We start from the raw sequence: 17374 nt of genomic DNA on the forward strand, positions 1-17374 counted from the left end.
AGCGGACGTCCAGAGGTTTGTGGCCGCCTGCCCGATCTGCGCGCGCAACAAGCCCACTCACCAGGCTCCAGCAGGGCTCCTGCGCCCGCTACCCATCCCCTCCCGGCCATGGTCCCACATAGCACTGGACTTTGTTACTGGACTACCACCTTCCAATGGCAACACAACTATTCTCACCATAGTCGACCGTTTCTCGAAGATGGCTCATTTTATCGCACTTCCCAAGCTTCCCTCAGCTCTCGAGACGGCAGACCTACTTGTCTCCAACACCTTCCGACTCCACGAGATCCCCCTGGACTTGGTCTCGGACAGGGGCCCACAATTCACATCAGCTGTCTGGAAGGCCTTCTGCAAATGCCTCGGAGCCTCACCCAGCCTGTCCTCAGGCTATCACCCCCAGACCAACGGCCAGACCGAACGAGCCAACCAGGACCTGGAGGCGGCCATCCGCTGCGTTTGCCACCAACAGCCCGCCTCCTGGTCCTTCAACCTACCTTGGATCAAGTATGCACGCAACACCCTCGTCAGTTCCGCTTCTGGCCTCTCCCCGTTCCACGTCGCCTATGGGTACCAACCCCCGGCTTTTCCTTCCCTCGAGTCCGAGGTGGCAGTTCCCTCGGTGGCGGCCCACCTGCGCCACGCCCGCCGGGCTTGGCACCACACGCGGGCGGCTCTGGCCCGGACATCGGAGCGCAATCAGCGTCTCGCCAACCGCCACCGCTCGGTGGCCCCTCAGTACAAAACAGGACAAAGGGTGTGGTTATCTTCCCGCGACCTACCCCTTCATTCTGTCTCCAAGAAACTCCAACCTAGGTTCATTGGCCCTTATTCCGTGGAACGTGTCCTGAACCCCTCTGCTGTTCAGCTCCAGCTGCCTGAATCCCTCCGGATACACCCAGTTTTCCATGTTTCCCTCCTCAAACCTGTCACCTCCTGCAACCTCAGCCCTCCGGAGGTGCCTCCTCCTCCTCGCAGGCTAGTTGACGGCCACCCTGCATTCGCAGTCCAGGCCATTTTGGACGTGAGAAGAAGGGGCAGGGGTTTCCAGTATTTGGTGGACTGGGAGGGGTACGGCCCCGAGGACCGCTCATGGATTTCCCGGTCACTTATTCTCGATCCCACCCTTCTTTTGGACTTTTACAAACGGTTTCCGGAGAAGCCAGGTAAGCCGCCGGGTGGCGCCCATTAAGGGGGGGGTACTGTCACGTTCGCTCCTGGCCTTTAGGGCCTACTTATGTTATTTGCTACTTCTGCCTTCTCCTGGCCTGTTTCCTCTGTGTTGCAGCCACTCAAGAGCAGGCTGGAGACGGGAAGGCTGGGCACACCTGTGGCTAATTGCTCCCTCTACTTAAACTGACTGTCTACAGCCGGAGGACGCTGGTTCTTTGTCCGAACTCCAACTCGCTACACGCATGTGGACTTGCCTTATAGCATTGGATCGCTTTTTCCTACTTTGGGTAATATCGCCCTAAGCTCAGCCCAGCCTTTCTCTTGTTCTCCAGCTGTTCCTAGTTAGATTAGGTTTTTCCATGGTGTCTCTATCATTTCCTGTTTTATGCTACACCATCGCTTTTTGTTCTTAAATTTTTGCCACGCTGTGCCATTAAAAGACTCGATTGTACTCCAAGCTCTCCGCCTCTGCATCTGGGGTCCTAACCCCCTCAGGGAACGTAACAGCAATATATGAGGAAAAATAGAAAAATACATTTTACATCATGAGTTTAGCTCATGAAAAATTGAAGGGTTGCGTTTATGTTTTTGTTGAGTGTACATCATCGTGGTTAAAAAAGTAGATGTTCCTGTTGAAGCTCCTGCACTTTGAAGTCTCGTGGTTTTATGGATTTTCATGAATGCTTTTCGTTTAAATCACTGGTTTTCCAAGTGTGAGGCGAGCTTAGTCATTAGCCAGTCAAAATAAGTTGCAGTCGTCCGTCCTTAGACACTTGATTCTTGATTGTTCATTTAAAATTGGCCATCACTTCATCAAAATAAAATAAAGTCGAAACAGTAGTAATAATTACATCTGGAGTCACCTTCAGCCTCCACCCTTTATTTTGTAGTTAGGACTACTTGTTTATCACACAACGTTATTCCATCGTATGTTTGACACGCTGACAGGTAAGTGAGCTAGTGCGAATGAGGCTTCAGAGAAATGAGTAGTAATTTAATGAGGAGAGTGGAATCACGCCTCGTGCATGCGTGATTCATGGACGCGTAGAGCTCCACTATGCTCTCAGTGTGCGGTGGGAGTGTGCCCTGTGAGAACAGAAACTGCAGAACAGTACGTGCTTTTACTTTTAAGTCCCCAAGCTTTAGAAATGGCTTTATAACCTTTTCCAGGCTGAGTCTCAGTTATGTTTTAACCACTTTTCCACACAGGGCCATAAAGGTTTGGATTTTTTTTCTCCCTTAATCATAAAAAGTTTCCTTTAAGAACAACGTTGTGTGTTCAGTTGTGTTGTCATTGACTAATATTTAAATTTGTTGATGATCTGAAACATTTCAGTGTGACAAACATGCAAAAAAAAGAAATCAAGCACTTTTTCACGCCACCGCATATTTCAATATGTTTTGACTAATAATAGACCATGGTCTACCATGAAAAAGTCATTAGGAATTCATTTCTGAAAAACTGCGATATTGTGAGGGAGCGATAATCGAACTGCAATGTTGCGAGGGACGACTGTACTGGATTAGTTCCTGCAGTGAGCGAGTGTACCGAGTGAGCACAGAACGCCACCAACCAGGCTCCAGAAAATCCTTTACGGGGGAGCAAGGTAGACCCCCAAGTGTATAATACTTTGAGGGTACCGCATTAAAACTGCCGAGTGTGTGTCATTTTTCATCTGAAATGTATCCAATGTGTGTCGTAATTAGTAACTCTTTGTGGACTGTGTGACCTGCTACCCTGGAAGAAATTCCACTGCCATGTGACTCTGTGGGCATTTGCTTTGCAGCGGAATTGGGTCAAGCCTTCATGAACAACGAAGGCCTTGTGGCTAACAAACAACACAAAAACTTGCGCTTTCAGCCAAACAGACCCAAGCTGAAGCACAGGAGGAGAATAATAATAATAATAAGAAGAAGAATGTTAGCCCACTGATGTTTGAGTACGTGAGATGCGCCTTGTACAGCAGCTGCTTCAACCAGCACTGGTGGACACTTCCTGCTCAGGTGGGTGAAGTGACAGCTTCCTGTCTGCAGGTCCAGCCTGCTCAGGTGTCCATAAGCTCATTATTTATTATTAAACGCCTGACTGGCTGAAGGGGCCAAATCAATGTGGATGTGTTGCTATGGATGGTAAGATGCACGCTTGGCATTCGTTTCTTTTGCTCGTGTCGCACTGGAGGAAAGTGTGAAAGGAAGTGGATGCAAGAATGTGCTGCTGAAACTTTCATCCTCTCTTGCAGACGTCAGCCATGGAAATAAAGACGCAAACAATAAAAGGTAGGATCATCGTACATTATCCTTGATTAGTGTGAGTAGCTATACGTTTTATACTTGAACATTTTTTTTTGTAAGTGTTGAAGCATATTTCGAGATTAAACAGTGAGTGAACAATGGCAACTGAAGAGAGAAGGGGACGGTTCTGAAGCTGAATCTAATGCAGGGATGTGCAATAGTCTTTTCAGCGAGGGCCACATAGTGAAAAAAGAAACAATGCTACTTTGATATTTTGTATAGATATGCTAAGAAGTTCTATATAGTTGGAGAAAAAAATAGCATCTCAGCTTTGTCATGTAGGTTAAAGCCTATTATTATCTACTTCTCTCTTTTTCCCCATTTTTGTGTTTTTCTTTTTCATTTTCCAACTTTGTTCTTCAATAATCTTCATAAATGTGCTTTTCGTAATATGATGACTTTATTCCCATAATATTATCACTTTTTCCTTGTTTTTTTTGTTTGTTTTGCATAATATTACGACTTGAAAAAAAACGTTTTTTCTTTCATATTTAAACTCTATGCTACTAAAATGACATTATTTTTTCTCAGTAATATTATGAGTTTATGATTGTAAAATTTAGATTTTTCGTCTCGCTATAATACAACTTTTTTCTCTTCATATTTTGACTTTATTCTCATCATATTCCACCTGTTTTTTCCATTTCTGCTCTTGCTTTTTTCCAACTATTTCAACTTTCTTCTTGTAAATGATCTCCTCGTCATTATGATTTATTCTCATAATATTTGGACTTTATTCAAGTAACATAACTTTTTCCGCACCCTAATTTTCCAAAAATGACCATCTTATTTGTTATTTTGCTTGTTTCTCATAATATTAGGACTTTAAATAAATGTCGTTTTTCTTCCATATGTTATTTTTCCTCATAATATTACAATATTATTCTCTTAAAATTACAACCTTTTTCTCGTTAGAATACAACTATTATATTTGGACTTTATTCTTGAAAAATTACCGCTGATTTTTCAATTTTCGCTGTTGTTTTTTTTAGTTAGTTTGTGTTATATTATGTTATTTTTATATTATGTGTTTGTGAATGCACAGCCGTTGGGCGCACTTTGGACACCCCTGTTCTAATCTAATAATAAAATGGTGATACAAAATCAGAGGAGAGCGTCCATGTCAAGCTAGCAGGAGGATTTGGAGGGGGTGCGAACGAGCCGTGTGTCAAAATTAGGGTTCCCTCCTCTTGTGAGGGACAGAGACAATGAAGGGCAGACTCACATGCCAAGACTCTCAAGGGTATTTGAATCAGGTGATACGCATGGGGAGGACTTGTTTTGCAGATAATCATAGCAAGTCAGTGTGACATTAAAGTGTGTCTTAGCAGAAATACATACTGTATGTATGTTAGTGCATAATTATAACTACTATTGGTCAAATCTAATAATAATAAAAATGGACACAAAACATTTGATATGTGCATTAACAAACCATATTTTTCTGATATTAAAACACTGTATTATAACCAAAGAGCAGATATTCCCTCTATATTTTCTTGGCGTTACAGTCATGTCATTAAAGTTATGTGCGTCACACTTCTCTGGTATTTAGTACGTAGTATTTAGTATGGGAGTGTTTAGGTTGTGCAGGGTGACATCAAGGGCAGCTTGGTTCCTTCCCACAGCCTGACTCACTCATGGCTGCTGAAGCTTTACTGCAAAGCCTCTTCATATCCCCTTAGAAGGGATTATTTACTTCACTGCAGTTTTTTTTTTTTAAACCACAGACTTAGCAAGCAAGCAAACAGTTTACAGGGTTGACGTTCCTGCAGTGAGAGAAGAAAACAAAAGTGATTGTTGGAAGCAGAAAATGAGATGAATCACTTTTTTTTTTGTTTTTACATTCTTCTTGCTGACCAGCACAGGTCACATGATCACTGACCCTGCAACCATGCGGCCACAACATTAGGTACACCTGCCATTGAGATCCATTACAAAATTCTGCCTTTATAAGGATAATAATTAGCGTCTTAGCAGCAGTAACTATTTTATTACATTAATTAAGTTCTTAGTGCGATTGACACATGCGCCTCATGTCAAGCCACACCTCTCTCTTATGAAGGTAGACGGAGGCATAGTGTAGTACCCTCATACAGTCACACACAGTCTGACGCTCTTTGACAACTTTATTCTGACCTGAACACATTCCTGTTTCTTAATTCCTTTTGCAGTGCATATTGTTATATGACGTATACGCCTGTGGTGCATCTGCGTATGTGCTGCATGAGGTCACGGTTGGTGAATAAAGACAATCTACACGCTGGAAAATCTTTTAATAAGCACCATTAAGGAAAAGAACCCCCAATATATTCCACATACTGTACACATTTCAGAGTGGCCTTTTATTGTAGGCAGTCTAAGGCACACCTGTGCACTAATCCTGGTGTCTAATCAGCATTTATATGGCACACCTGTGAGGTGGGATGGATTATCTCAGCAAAGGAGAAGTGCTCACCATCACAGATTTAAACAGATTTGAGAGAAATGGTGATATTGTGGATGTGGAAAAGTTTTAGATCTTTGAGTTCATCTCATAAAAAATGGGAGCAAAAACAAAAGTGTTGCGTTTATATATATTGTTTTGAGTGTATATGGTTATTGACCATTAATGTTCACAAATTGAAAACAAAAAAATCAAGGCATGTGACGTTGCAAAATCTGGCAAATGGAGCGACAGCCATGTGCGTCGTGCGTTGGGTGCGCGGTGATCTTACTCCTTCGTGGTCACCACAACTCCGTTCTCCATGAGCAAAAAAATTAAAAAAATAATAATTTGCAATTCATGTAGAGCTGTTAATACATATAAATATATATTAGAGCTGCCAATCAAACTATTTAATCGTGATTAGTCTGTAGTTAACTCATAATTAATCACACTTACTAACCTCTAGAAATAAGTTTTTATCTATAATATCCTTTTCAGGTTCTGTGTGTTCTTTTGTCTTTTATCGTGTCTTATGTATTGTTTTTTGCATTCTTTACTGTTATTTCTTTGTTACCTGGTGGACTACAGGCAGAAACTCGCAGTTGCGCTATAAGCTGGCATATTTATGTCTGTATTGTTTGCAGATGTTCATTAATATGCATTGTCCCTAATAAATAAATAAGATAAGTAGGGATGTAAATCTCTTTGTGGTAAACGATTTGATACGCAACTACAACGATAACTACTTTACATCCATTTTTTTGGAAAGGGACATCAATTTTGGAAATATGGGCCATTATTTAATTCAGAAAATAATATACATTTAGAAATCCCCCAGTTCTTGCATTGTTTAATGCGAGCGGTGTTGTCCCACTTTGTTTAATGTTCCTTGAACGCACCTTCTAACTGTGTCCCACGCTGCACAGATAGACTACTATACTGTATTTTTACCCTTTTTCTTTCACCTCATATTTGGTCCCAAATGCTGATACTAGGTAGTAATGCATAAAGGTAAGATTTGATGACCTTTTTGAGTGCTAGTGTGCGTGTTTGTTCGGTGCACGGCCTCTGTGGAAGACAGGTCCCAGATCGTGCTGGTGGTTCGTGGGTCTGGTATTCATTTCATGCTTTAAATTTGATGTTGTTCCTGTCTTGGTTTTGCACAGTACATAAGAAATAAGATGCATTGGATTGCTGTGGTGTGCATTGATGACTAGCTGGTGCACTGCTAATGCTAGCCCTGCTAGCTCTTCCACAATGGTCGCGTTGACATAAGCCCCCAAATACCTGTCCTCGGCTATTCACTAGCAACTCGTGCCCAAATTTTGGCTCGCAGTTCAAGGCAAAGAATCAGCCCAGGACGGCTCGCATCTAGAAAAGGCACTTGTTGGCTGGGACGCTCCTGCGCCAAGGTGCCTCTGTATGGGTGGCAATAAGGAAATGCTTCTTTCTTCTGTGGCAGGTCAACGTAGTCTGTGACAGTTCCAATCACAGCAACAGTAGGCACACAAAACTTTGGTCTTGCTGTGAGAGCCATCTGCCAGGGCTTTGAAACCAAAGTTACCAATGAAAATACCCTTGTCTTTTTCCATTTCTGCTCAATATTTCTTCTCGCTTATGGCTTCACCGTCACCACTACTTCCTCAAACTACGAAGTGGGCCGAGGGTCAAACAAGACGTGCGCACGTTAATCGCACGTAAAAAGAAATAGTGGCGTTAAAGGTGAATAAATATGTACATACAGTATATATTATTGTACCGTGGTTGTAGGTTACTGCACCAGAGATGTTACATAACAAATTCTGAGTAACACAACCATTTGTTCTAACAGTTGAATTATTTAGCCACAAACATGGACTAATATGGTGAAAGGTGTGTGCACGCTGTGCTCCTGCAGGAAGGGAAACAATGAAGGGGAACCTGAGCTGGACCACGCAGGTCAATGGTGTCTTGTTCTCTAAACCCCAACTCGCTTTTTCCTCCCAACAGCAAACTAACATACCTTTTCTGGCGTGCATGTGTGTGTGTGTGTGTGTGTGTGTGTGTGCGCACTGTGGAAACGACACACGACGTATCTTAATACAGGATCCCTGTAAGTTGATAGCAGTTCAGTTCCAGTAAATGTATTGTCATTTGCAGAATCAGTGCATGCTAGAAAGATGTCAAGTATTACATATAGAGTCCATTCAGCAGACGCTCTTTCTAGCTGCTGTAAATATTTACAGTGTCCCATAGAGGTCTCAGCCCCTGCTAACAAAAGCGTGAGGAGTGTGGCGTATTTTCCGTACGGAACAATGTCTTCCTTGGATGGACACTTGCTCAATCACCTGAGAGCCCATGCAAGATACAGTGGATCCACTCACATATGTGATACGACATCTGCAGATTTTTGGTCCAAAAAAATGATTTTTAAACTTTATTTAACCAAAAATAGGCAGTTTTTTTTTTCCTTCAGAAAACGCATCTGAGTGGGTAATAATTTGGGGGCGGGGGAGAGGAGCAAGCCGTGTGTCAAAAATACGACATTTTTGTGGGTGTATTACTTGCAGTTTTTCTTTTTATCATATATTTTTATTATTATTATTATTATTACTGTGAACATTTTTTAATTTTAGATAATTTCATTTACAATTTTATATATCTACAGTGGTGTGAAAACGTGTTTGCTCCCTTCCTGATTTCTTATTTTTTTGCATGTTTGTCACACTTAAATGTTTCAGATCATCACACAAATGTAAATATTAGTCAATGACAACACAACTGAACACAAGATGCAGTTTTTAAACGCAACTTTTTATTATTAAAGGAGAAAACAAATCCAAACCCACATTGCCCTGTGTGAAAAAGTGATGGGTGTAGGCGGGGCCGCTAGCACACACACAGAGTGCTGCCGAGTGTGGCCTCGTGAGGAGCAATGCAAGGTAACGTAGTATTAATTAAATTAGTAGGTTGCAGGGCCGCACGGTGGTCTAGTGGTTAGCATGTTGGCCACACAGTCAGGACATCGGGAAGACCTGGGAATCTCCGTTGGACATCTCTGTGTGGAGTTTGCATGTTCTCCCCGTGCGTGTGTGGGTTTTCTCCGGGTACTCCGGTTTCCTCCCACATGCCAAAAACATGCATGTTAGGTTAATTGGCGACTCTAAATTGTCCATAGGTATGAATGTGAGTGTGAATGGTTGTTTGTCTATATGTGCCCTGCCATTGGCTGGCGACCAGTCCAGGGTGTACCCCGCCTCTCACCCGAAGTCAGCTGGGATAGGCTCCAGCCTACCCCTGCGACCCTAATGAAGAGAAGCGGCATAGAAAATGGATGGATGGATAGTAGAGTGCAATATACTGTCATATTTAATTTATGTTTTTTCATTCTACTTTTCTTAAAACTAATACTAAAATCTCGCCTCGTCATGTTCCCGTACGCCCAATCTTGTCTCGTCTCGTGGTGTCCCGTGGCACCCCTAATAAATATATTAACATTTTTATATAATAAAGAAAATTCAATTACGTTCTACAGTATAACACTTTTAAATAAAAAATAAAAAAAAAACTTCACGAGACAGATGCTTCCTACACCTACTCTATACAAGGTAATGACATCCAGTGCATGTGTGTGTGCCATATCATGCATTTAAAATGAGGCATTATTTCATTAACAATACATGATTACAAATATAATATAAATTACATTAGGGCCCTATGAAATCCTGAAATCCATTTATTTTTTCCCAAATTCCGTTTTTTTTTTTTACATTCAGTTTTTGCACTTATTTTACCAGCGTAGTGTGTGCTTTTTGGGTTACTGAGGAAAATGTCCATTAATTAAATGCAAAAAAACCCTTACATTTATTGATGCAATACATCATTGGCCAATTGTGCCCAGTCATTGAGAAATGGATGTAGCCTGGCTAACTTTTCTAAAGGGATGCCAGCCTCTGCACACATTGCTACTAAATATTCAACAAACTGTAAAGGCCGTGCTTGTGATTAAAAAAGATGTAGTCACTGATGCAATTCCAATTGCATTGTTAATGCAAGATATTTACTTTAATGACATGCCCCCCAAGCATGCTCTGCTAAACTAAGCTAATCCCGCTAGCTTCCATTCACGCTCCGTAAGAAGAGTTTTTTTTACCAACTTTTGGTGTTTCAGGTTACCATTTCGACATGTTTAGTTCGGGAGGGGGGCGGCTTAGTGTTTGTGATAAGTTTCCGCCAAGATTGAGTGGTCCGCCGGGGAAATAATTCCCCACACAAACGTTCCTTCCTTCTCCTCACAATGACAGCATTTCATTCACATGATTCCGCGTTTAATTGGGCCCTAATACATGTAAAAAATCTAATATGCAATACCGTGGCTCTCATTTGCTAGTGGTGTAAAAGTGAACACCATCGTATTTATTAGAATATTATCGCTACATCATTAAAACAAATGTTAAACATACACACGGTATGTTATGTTATGTATGCTGTATGCATTTTCTCATCATTATTACCATCTCACCGAGATCTTAGATGTTGAAATGTGTAGGATAAAGGCACAATGAGCCATTATTTCCTCATTGTACCGTCAGCTCAGGCGGGGTCACGTGACCTGGCAACGCGCATGGACTTCCTGGTTACCTGCGTGCCACCTGAGATGCCTCATATCAGCCATTATGAGAAGCGTACGTCTGCCACCTGCATATTTAACTCTGCTGCAGAGCAGGTCTCACATTGCAGGTGAATTATTCACCCTGATAGTTTAGCACGAATTAGGCTGCGTCGTTTTGGAGACACTTTCACACAGCAGGTATGTAGGACTTCATATGCTGTATGCGCTTTGCTGGAGGCTGTTTGTGAAGCATCCTGCATGCCCTGGCTCGAAGAAAGACGCCACGGACACCAGTTGCTGCTGTCTAGGATGCGTCAGCTTCACCTCGCCTGTTGGTGGAGGAAGTGCGGATGATGCTGTTGTGTTGGAATGATGTGCACAAGGTCAGCAAGGGAAACAGGCTGGCACTTGGCTGATTGATAAGGCAAATGTGGCGTTCAGGAAGTGTTTTAAAGCGGGCGATTAGCTTTGCAGGATTGATGGATAAGTGAAGATGAAGCACGATTAGGAGGCAATTATTTATGATGTGGGAAGCATAAACACAAGATGCTGCTGCTGCTGCTTGAAGGACGGCGTGAAGGATATCTGTTGCATCTCCAAGCTGCATTCTGGTGCTGTAATATCTACATTACTCATCCTCAATGCAACACAATTCATAAATGTATTTCTCTGCGTATGTGCTATATATATATATATATATATATATATATATATATATACAAATTATATATATTATTCTGAAGGTTGATGGCTGTTCACATCAAACCGTCAGGGTCATTCTACCTCACAAACGTTCCTCTCCATCATCATGATTGATTATATACGGTGGATCCCCCCCGCACATTTGCCATTCAGGTAAAAAAAAAAAAAAAGGGCAGTTTTTCCCGGATCTTATTCACCATAAGAGGGTAATAATTTATAAATATGTGATAATACAGGTAAAATGTACAGCAGACATGTACCATTGTTAAAAAAAGACCACCATTTTTACATGCTTATGTCTTTATGCGTCACTGATTATTTCGTCAAGTGTTGAGATTTCCCACTTGGTCCGGCGGTCCTACAACACACCATAGTTGCAAAAGTGAGACTTATACAGTAGGGGATGTCGTGAGAGTAAAACGTGACAAGATTTCTCGTTTGGAGGAAAGGTGTATCGTGAGAACAGGGCAGCCACAAGCCAACCAAGACTGTCAACTACGGCATGGCTACAATGAATGCTAATACAATAATATGGAAGAGGCAGTGTGCAAGGCATTATTGGAAGTGCACATTAAGTGCTTTATGCACACCTTGCAATCCAACCTACTTTGGTGTTCCCAGCGTCCGCGAGTGACGTGTGGCTGTTTTTTCCCGTCGAAGTTGAACAGCTGCTGGCTACTTGTTGATGTCCAAACAGAAGCTGTAGTAATTCTACATTGCCATCAACTTTGCTTAAACATTTGTCAGATAAACCCAAGTAGATGTTCGGACTTGTCGGCACCCTTAATAACCGAGCGTTTCTATTGATGCTGATTGCATTTGGCTCAGCGCCAACTTTCACGTACTGGCGATCATCGGTTCCGTTTCATAACACACCTAATACATCGCAGAGATGGTGCAAGGGAGCGCATGTAATTAAATACAAGCCATCAACAAAGATGAAGAATCCGCCCAGCAGGCACTCAGGAGTGAGCGCCACCTGCGTAACGCCATGCAATGCACGTCTGAAAGCTGTAAAAAACCTTCCACACCGCAACCCACCCGCTGACCAAGAAGGTAGAGCTTGGACACAATCCTCTGTTGCCTTGCTGCACCACGCCTTCCTGGCAAAATGCACGGGTGTCCAAAGTGTGGCGTAGGGGCCATCTGTGAAACGTGGTTCATTGGAAGTGCACAAATAGAGCAAAAAGGCATAATGTAACTACAAAAAGCCAAAATGTTGATACTATTAATTGGTCTAAAAAAATGTTGACAGTAATATCTTTGACCGTAAATTTCAGAACGCACCTGCATTTTTTAAAATTGGTGTTAAAATCTCGCCTCATCTCGTTCTCTTGTACCCTATCTCGTGCATCGCAATTTTCCCCATAGTAAAATCATCAATGAATCTGTTCAGCCAATATCCATCCATCCATCCATCCATTCTCTATGCCGCTTCTCCTCATTAGGGTCACGGGGGCATGCTGGAGCCTATTCCAGCAGACTTTGGGCGACAGGCGGGGTACACCCTGGACTGGTCGCCAGCCAATGGCAGGGCACATATAGACAAACAACCATTCACACTCACATTCATACCTATGGACAATTTAGAGTCTCCAATTAACCTAACATGCATGTTTTTGGCATGTGGGAGGAATATATGGACAAAAAATATTTCATAGAGAATAATTATACTGTAGTTTTAAGTGCAGAAAACAATATGAAATAATTCTAAATGAGGAATGGATGGAGGTTATTGTTGAAGCACACTTTCTGTGCGTACTGGTGAGACTGAATGTTTTCTTTGGTCCCATGGCGGGTTATTCAGCAGTCACACGCAATCAAAAATGTGACATACAGTGAGTCAACAACACTTTGTTGACTCACTTGCTTTGTTTGAGTACTTATTTTTCCATGAAACAGTACAGCACAGGGTAAATGGACTTGTTTGTTAATTGTGAAATATTGCAGGAAAACCGAGGAATATTTTTTAATGAACGCCAAATCATGCCAATCAAATCAAATCAGCCAATCAAATCAGCCAATCAAAAATAGGCTGCACGAAAACCGAGGTTTGACTGTACAGTGGAACCTTGGTTAGCGTCCGCCCCGGTTAGCATGTTTTTCAGTTAACATCAAAATTTTGCCTCCGTTTGCATACATATTTTGTTTAACATACAGTACAGCGCATGTCTTGTTGTGTTATTAATACACTGTGTGAGTCCAACTGTTTGTCATGTTTTTTTTTTTTATCACAAAACGTCTTTAGCTTCTAAAAAAGAACCTAACTTGCTAACAAAAAGTCAGCTGGGGAGCTTGTTTAAGATGCCATCAGAGGTTGACTCTTAAAAATGTTAACACAAAACACCTTTTAAAATATTTTTACATGCATAAAACAATTCCAAGCACATACACTCCTGATCAAAATCTTAAGACCAGCTGAAAAATTGCTAGAATTTGCATTTTGCACATTTGGATCTTAATGAGGTTTTAAGTAGAGCTACAATACGCAAAAACAAGAACGGGGAGTGAGACAAAAAAAATTTGGAGCTTGTAATTTAAACAAAAAAAAAAAACTGAAATAGGCTGTTTATCAGCTGATCAAAAGTTTAGGACCATTGCTCAAAAAATAACAAAAAACTCTCCAAACCAGGTGAAAAAATGTCCTCAGTAGGACTCCGTAATGAGTAGCTCCACCATTCTTGTTAATCACTTCAAAAATTGCTTTAGGTATGCTTGATGCGAGTGTTTCCAGGAGGCTAGTGGGAACATTGCTCCAACTAGTGAAGATGGCTTCACCAAGGGCATCAACTGTCTGGAACTGATAGCCATTTTTATAAACTTCCCTTGCCATCCATCCCCAAATGTTCTCTATGGGATTTAAATGAGGGGAACATGCAGGATGGTCCAAAAGAGTGATGTTGTTCTCCCTGAAGAAGTCCTTGGTCAAGCGAGCATTGTGAACTGCAGCGTTGTCCTGTTGAAAAACCCAGCTGTTACCACACAGACGAGGGCCCTCAGTCATGAGGGATGCCCGCTGCAACATCTGCATCCGTTTGACGACCCTGCACCACCTGAAGCTCCAGTGTTCCACTGAATGAAAAAGCACCCCAGATCATGATGGACCCCCTCCACTGTGCTGGGTAGAAAACATCTCAGGTGGGATCTCCTTGTCATGCCAGTAACGTTGGAAGCCATCTGGACCGCCAAGGTTACATTTTTTCTCATCAGAGAATCCCTCCCTGGCAAAGTCTAAACGGGCAGTTTTGTGGCGTTGAAGGAGACGAGGTCTTTGAATTCCTTTTTTGTTTTTTAAACCCTTTTCCCGCAGATGCCGTCTGATGGTTATTGTGCTGCAGTCAGCACCAGTAAGGGCCTTAATGTGGGTGGAAGACCGCCCTGTGTCTTGATGGACAGCCAATCGGATCCTCCGGCTCAGTGCAGGTGTGATTTTTTTGGGTCTACCACTTGACGTTTTTGTTCCATAATGCTCAGGATCTTTCAAAAAATGTAGAATGACTGATTTACTGCACCCAACCTCAGCAGCAATGGCACGCTGCGAGAGGCCTTGCTTGTGCAGCTCCACAATCCGACCACGTTGAAAAAGAGAAAGCTTCTTAGCTTTAGCCATCAGGAGGGCATGACAGTGTGAATGCCTGACAGAAAATGAACATTTTTTGCAGATTTTGGCTTTTAAAGCCTGTAGTCTTAAACTTTTTATCAGCTGATAAACAGCCTATTTCAGTTTTTTCTTTTTTTGGTTTAAATTACAGTACAAGCTCCAAATGTTTTTTGTCTCACTCCCCCTTCTTGTTTTTGCATATTGTAACTCTACTTAAAACCTCATTAAGATCCAAATGTGCAAAATGCAAATTCTACCAATATTTCAACTGGTCCTAAGATTTTGATCAGGAGTGTATATAAATAAAGATAAATGAAGATTTAAGGTTACTTTTACTTTCACAGAAGACGTGATTCTTGATGTGAATGATGTGGCAGTGAAACAAAACACGGACGCCATTTTCCCATTTTTCTTTTTTTATGTGTTATATCTTGAATTCCTTTCATTTCAATTGTGTTTTCACCTTCTTTATGCAAATGCTTGCACTTGAAACTTTCTGTGGTTCCATTTTGCATTATTGAGGTTAGAAACATTTTTGAATAGAAGAAGTAACTCATGACAAAACAGGAAGATGGTGTCCGTGTGGTGTTTTTGCTGCCACGTTGTGTCTTTGGGAACACTCACATCAAAAATCACATCTTCACTGAAGGTAAAAGTAACCTTAAATGTTCATTTATCGCTTTCATTCATCATATCGATGCATTTACAATTGTTTTGTGCGTGTCAAAACTTGTTTTGTGTGAACATTTTTGGCTTTCTGGAACGTATTAATTGGATTGACATTATTTCTTTAAGGTTAAAAATGCATTCAGTTAGTGTCTGTTTTGGTTAGAGTCGGACCTTCTGGAACGGATGAATGAAACCTAACCAAGATTCCAGTGTGTATAACTTCTACACCGTGACTCCCATTCCTGGTGGTGATGGATCATCTTACACTATCATTCCTTAGACGGGAAATCACCATTTTTATCACTCCGGGATTTTTGCCATTCGTGGGTGGCCCTGGAACGTGACGGGGGATCTACTATATGTCCTTTAAACAACACGGCAGTTAAACAACACGTCCATCAATCCACCATCAATCTTTGACCCTGGTAGTCATTTTTTTGGGATTCATTGGTGCTTTTTCTGTTGCTCTTAAATGAAAACTGCACTTTTTTTATTTTACCCACCATCCACAAACCTTATGTCCATCCATCCATCTTCTATACCGCTTCTCCTCATTAAGTTCACGGGGGTATGCTGGAGCCTATCCCAGCTGACTTTGGGCGACAGGCGGGGTACACCCTGGACTGGTCGCCAGCCAATCGCAGGGCACATACACACATGGACCAAATTGTTGGTAACATCCGTTCAATGAAAGAAAAACTCACAATGGTCACAGAAATAACTTGAATCTGACAAAAGTAATAAAGATTTCTATGAAATTTAACCAATGAACGTCAGACATTGCTTTTCAACCATGCTTCAAAAGAATTATTGAAAAAAATAAACTCAAACAGGCCTGGACAAAAATGATGGCACCCCTAGAAAAGACTGAAAATAATGTGACCAAAGGGACATGTTAATTCAAAGTGTGTCCACTAACAGGTGTCTCCAACCTTGTAATCAGTCAGTGGGTCTATAGATAGCACTACAGGCAGTCCCTGTGCTGTTTGACATGGTGTGTACTACACTCAACATAGACCAGAGGAAGCAAAGAAAAAATTGTCTCAGGAGATTAGATCCATGGGACTGTAGCCAACCTCCCTGGACGTGGCCACAGAAGGAAAATTGATGACAAATCAAAGAGACGGATAATACAAATGGTCACAAAAGAGCCCAGAAAAACTTCTAAAGAGATTAAAAGTGAACTTCAAGGTCTAAGAACATCAGTGTCAGATCGCACCATCCGTCATTGTTTGAGCCACAGTGGACTTAATGGGAGAAGACCGAGGAGGACGCCACTGTTGAAAACAAGTCATGAAAAAGCCAGACTGGACTTTGCCAGACTACATGTTGACAAGCCACACAGCTTCTGGGAGAATGTCCTATGGACAGATGACAAAAAATTCAACTTTTTGGCAAGGCACATCAGCTCTATGTTCACAGATGAAAAAATGAAGCAGATGAAAAGAACACTGTCCCTCCTGTGAAACATGGAGGAGGCTCTGTTACGTTCTGGGGCTGCTTTGCTGCATCTGGCACAGGGTGTCTCGAATCTGTGCAGAGTACAATGAAATCTCAAGACTATCAAGGGATTTTAGAGAGAAATGTGCTGGCCAGTGTCAGAAAGCTTTGTCTCAGTCGCAGGTCATGGGTCTTGCAACAGGACAATAACCCAAAACACAGCTAAAAACAGCCAAGAATGGCTCAGAGGACAACACTGGACTATTCTAAAGTGGCCTTCTATGAGCCCTGACCTTAATCCTACTGAGCATCTTTGGAAGGAGCTGAAACATGCCGTCTGGAAAAGGCACCCTTCAAACCTGAGACAACTGGAGCAGTTTGCTCATGAGGAGTGGACCAAAATACCTCCTGAGAGGTGCAAAAGTCTCATTGACAGTTACAGGAATCGTTTGATTGCAGCGATTGCCTCAAAAGGTTGTGC

General features: G+C 42.0%; 1 protein-coding gene across 2 annotated transcripts in view; it reads left to right on the forward strand.

Annotated features, from left to right (window-relative positions):
* The first annotated feature begins 3104 nt into the window (after window positions 1-3104).
* Window positions 3105-17374, forward strand: part of myo3b (myosin IIIB) — a 185807-nt gene continuing 171537 nt past the window's right edge. Inside the window, exons 1-2 of one of the 2 annotated variants that reach the window (XM_054786516.1) lie at window positions 3105-3174; window positions 3411-3447. In XM_054786516.1, the coding sequence (XP_054642491.1) occupies window positions 3120-3174; window positions 3411-3447 (92 nt within the window). In that variant the 5' untranslated portion in view covers window positions 3105-3119. Of the gene's footprint in view, window positions 3175-3203; window positions 3301-3410; window positions 3448-17374 lie in introns of those variants that run through there. The other variant, XM_054786514.1, reaches the window with a different exon arrangement.

The sequence above is a fragment of the Dunckerocampus dactyliophorus genome, chromosome 9 (assembly GCF_027744805.1).
Source record: "Dunckerocampus dactyliophorus isolate RoL2022-P2 chromosome 9, RoL_Ddac_1.1, whole genome shotgun sequence".
NCBI lineage: Eukaryota > Metazoa > Chordata > Actinopteri > Syngnathiformes > Syngnathidae > Dunckerocampus > Dunckerocampus dactyliophorus.